We start from the raw sequence: 4,122 nt of genomic DNA on the forward strand, positions 1-4,122 counted from the left end.
ATTAATCAGTGGGGAGTCTTTGGTGGAACAGAAGCTGGATTCGGGGGCTCTCAGGTCTGTGTGTGAGACCTGAGCTGGCAGAGGCTCTCAGTTGTGGGGGATGTTGGGTAGTGTATTCCTTGAGTGTCACCTACCACGCCTCTGCCCCTGCCTTTCCAGAGCTGAGGGTCCCTGCTGATGCGACAGTATATCACGGCCTGATTGGAGGAGTGCATTATGACTTTCTTCTTAGGGAAACAGATGCCAGCAAGTCGTTGAAGGTCAAACCAAAGGAGGTAAACAGCCACCTTCTTCAGTCTTTACTCCTGGTGCCACTCCACATCCTCCAAGGGGACAAGAACCTCAGGTTCTGGATGGATGTTGTAGAATGCCCACAGAGCCAACTGCCAGGCTGGGTGGGGTGCAGTTGCTGGGCTTTGCTGATGTTGTAATCCCCCACAGTTCTTGGAACCTTCTGTGGCAGTGGCATCCAGGACCCCAGCAGCTGTGAGCAGCAGCTCTGCAGTGGCTGCAGGATCATTGCCCCAGGCCACCCAAAGCAATGAGTGCTGCATGAGAAAAGTCACCAGTAGCAGCTCCTCACTGCTTCACTCCAGCGAGCAGGTGGAAGACAGCCGCGTTGTTCACGTCCTCCTAGAGGGACAGAGCCTGAGGGAGACAAAGCGCATCCCGGTAAGCCCGACAGCAGGGCTGCCTCCTGGGTGTCCACACAGTGGAAGACAGGAGACACAGCCAACCCCAGGGCTATGGTGGGAAATAAAGAAGAGAGAGGTCCGTCTTAAGGGCTTGACCTGAGGAGGGAGAGCATCAGCATGCCCAGCTTCAGTGGTGAGTGGGCCTGTGTATTGTGGGTTTTGCAGGCCAGAAGTGCAGACGGAAGTGCTGTGGACAGATGAAGGCAGAGATATGTCCAGGGTGCAGGCTGCAGTGCCTAGAACTTGGTATTCTCAATGAGTGAAGTTGGAGCAGAGGAGGTGGCAGTGACTTGTCACATGTGTAGGAGGGGATGTGTTCCTGGTGGCAGGGAAGAGAACCTCCTTAGCATGACTAGGTGTAGGAATTTGGGGTCGGGATCACCTGGGGGGTCATGCCAAAGCTTCGGAATGTTAGGCTTTGCATGTATGTAAATACGGAGCTAAAGGGGTTCTTGGCAGAATTTCTATGGATGTGCAGTAGACACGCTAATGCTGCAGGTGTCCAGCTGCAGAGGAGACATGTTCAGTGACTGCCAGTGCTGAGTCAAGTACATCATTACAACCAGACCCGCACCGAGCTTCCAGAGGCCAGGGCCTCTCAAAGCTATCATGAAGCACTCAAGTGCACACTCTTGTATCTGAGTCTGTTTTGTGTCATGGCAGTCAGGACCCAAATTTTCAGTGCATCTGCCTCTTCCACCCACAAAGGCAGCCTGCATCCCAGATCACACTTGGTGCACAGATCCCTGGCCCATTGCTCTCATCTCAGTGAGATGAGAGTGTGTCTGTGCATAGGCAGTTTGGTCCTTTGACATGAGTGGAATGTGGCTCCCCAGGGGGAGGGGAGATGGCAGGTACAGGCAGATATTTGTACCAGGATTGTTCTAGTAGCACATTGCAAGAACCCAGGTGGTATATGGAGGACACACTCAGGTAGCAGGATAACAAGATTGTGCCCTTGTATATGTAGCTGAGATTTCTCCTGAATGTTTGACCACAGTCTTCTGGGTAGCTCTTCTAAAAGCCATTCTCTGATGACATTTGTCCCACCCTGATCCAGGTGACCTTTCAGGAGACGGTGACAAGCCTCATCCGCAGGGCCTTGGACCAAAATTTGTTGCAGCATGAGGATGTGGACAACTTTGAGCTGCTGTATATGATGTCTGAGGATGAGAGTAAGTAGGACAATCAGACAGTGGGGAGACATGATCCACAGTGGGCTCAGGATAACTGACAGCCAAGAGAAAGTGGGCCTTGGCCCCAAAATACCAAAGTGTGATGGGCCTGGCGGAGACTCTCAGGGGTTGTGGGTGTTTTGTGGTATAATCCTTGAGTGCCACCTAACAATTCTCTCCACTTCGCTCTGCAGAAATCAAGGTCTCTGACCACTCACTCGTGTGTCTGTCCATGAATCTGGGAGTACAATATTTCATCGTGAGGAAACGCCCCCAGGTCAAGGGAAAGGAGGTAAACACCTACCTTATTCAAGCTGTGCATGTGCTGCCATTCCACTCCGACCTGAGGAAATAAGAAGCCTCAGCACCTGGACATATTTGCTGGAAGCCCATAGAGCCAACTGACAGTCTGGGGTGGCTTTGTGTTTCTGGGTTTGCTGATGTTCCATCCCCCACAGTTCTCAGAATCAACCTGCAAGTCCTCCAGGCCGCTTTCCCACAAGCAGGTGGGAGACACCTGCTTAATTCGTGTCCACTTAGAAACACAAAGTCCAGAGATGGCCAAGAGTGTTCTGGTAAGCCTGGGAGCAGGGGTGTCCCGTGGTGCTTACACCTGGGTGGGGAGCAGACACTGGTCCAATACCATGGACTACTCATGCCCTCTTGAATTTGGAGCTTCTGGACGATCAGGAGGATAGATGGGAATCAAGAAGGGAGAGGTCAGTGTGAAGGGCTGGAGCTGAGATGAGCGAGTGCAGCAGCTTGTCCACTGCCATGTCTGAGGGAGTCTGTGTGTCAGGTGGCAGCATGCAGTCCAGAAGGGCAGGGACAGGTATGGGTGACAGATGAGAATAGGACAGGAACTAGGTTGCAGGTTCCCTTGTATGGGATGCTGACGTCTATGGAGGAGGACAGCAGTGTGAGGTTCTCCATGTTCCTTGAACAAGGAGCTGAGAGAGTCTCTCTGCAGAGTCGATATGGATGTGGAGCAAGCACACTAAATGTCCAGGTAACCCAATGACCACCCTTGCCGGATGAGGTGCCCTCCTACACCCCAGCCAGCACTGAGCCTCTGGAGGCCAGGAGCTCTCGTGGCTATCTTTCAGCACTCCTGTGCGTGGTCATGTTTCTGGGTCTGATTTGGGCCCTGGCAATCCAGACCAAAGCCTCTAGGTTTTGTGCCTAGGCCATTCCCAATGCCGCCTGCATCCTCGGGCAGACCTGGGATCTTGGAGGCTATTGTCCCATTCCTCCCAACTTGTGGGATGAGATTGCATCTGTATGCAGGTAGTGGGGTCCTTTAACTTCTAGAGGAGTGCAGCTCCACAAAGAGCAATGGCAGGCCCAGGAAGTCCTATGTACAAGGATTGGGCTAGTAGCCTGTGGGAAGAGCCCACACGATGAGCAGGAGGTCAGCCTCAGGTAGTAGGGTCATGGATGTTGCCCTTGTATTTAGAGTGGAGGTGCCTCCAGAATGCCCCTGCCCACTGTCCTTGAGTAGTCACTTCAAGGCCCATTTCCTGAAGGCCTGTCTCCCATGCTGCTCCAGGTGACCTGCCAGGATAGGGCTCCTGTTGTCATCCGCAGCGCCCTCGACCTACACTTCCTTACTGAGGAGAATCCAGAGGATTATGAGCTGGGCCAAATCATCTCTCGCCGTCAGAGTAAGTGAGACAATCAGATGGCAGAGAGCAAGGGTCAGGATGTGGACTCAGGTCAACTCTTAGCAACAAAGAGTAGTCTCTGACCCCCAAGAACACTCCAACAGGTGTGTTGGGTTCGTGCACAAAGCCAACTGCACTTCTGCTGGTGGAAGGTCTTGAGGTCCAATAGTATACCCCAGTGGATATTGCGGCTCCCCACCAGGTGCCCTCCCCTGGACATGAACAGGCATCCAAAGCTGACATCTTTGAGGAGTGAGGAGGAAAGCCTCTCTCCAGGAGCAGTATGTTTTCATGGTCTGGGATAGGAGTGGTTTCAAAGGAACATGGGAATGCATGGGCTAAAGAGGGAACTGGCATTTTGTGGACTGAAGCAGTACTATTGAAAGCCTTCTGTGTGACCAAAAAACCACTGCCTGGGCAGAGCATTGCCAGGATTCTAGCAAGCAGTAACAGGATGAAATTGGGAAGAAAACACAGCCTGGGAGACAGCCTGAATCATCTGTTTTTGCATAAATTCCATGGTCTTACGCACCTGAGTCCACTAGGCAAGGAGTGATCACAATAGCCAGGTTGTGATCCCTAACTAAA

General features: G+C 52.5%; 1 protein-coding gene across 1 annotated transcript; it reads left to right on the plus strand.

The window, feature by feature from the left end:
- Positions 1–445: 445 nt before the first annotated feature.
- Positions 446–2,225, plus strand: LOC144249868 (ral guanine nucleotide dissociation stimulator-like). Its single transcript, XM_077792065.1, has 3 exons — positions 446–672; positions 1,756–1,870; positions 2,065–2,225. The coding sequence occupies exons 1-3, from the start codon at positions 553–555 to the stop codon at positions 2,223–2,225; spliced, it is 396 nt and encodes a 131-aa protein (XP_077648191.1). The 5' UTR covers positions 446–552.
- The last annotated feature ends 1,897 nt before the right edge of the window (positions 2,226–4,122 follow it).

The sequence above is a fragment of the Urocitellus parryii genome, chromosome 12 (assembly GCF_045843805.1).
Source record: "Urocitellus parryii isolate mUroPar1 chromosome 12, mUroPar1.hap1, whole genome shotgun sequence".
Taxonomy (NCBI): domain Eukaryota; kingdom Metazoa; phylum Chordata; class Mammalia; order Rodentia; family Sciuridae; genus Urocitellus; species Urocitellus parryii.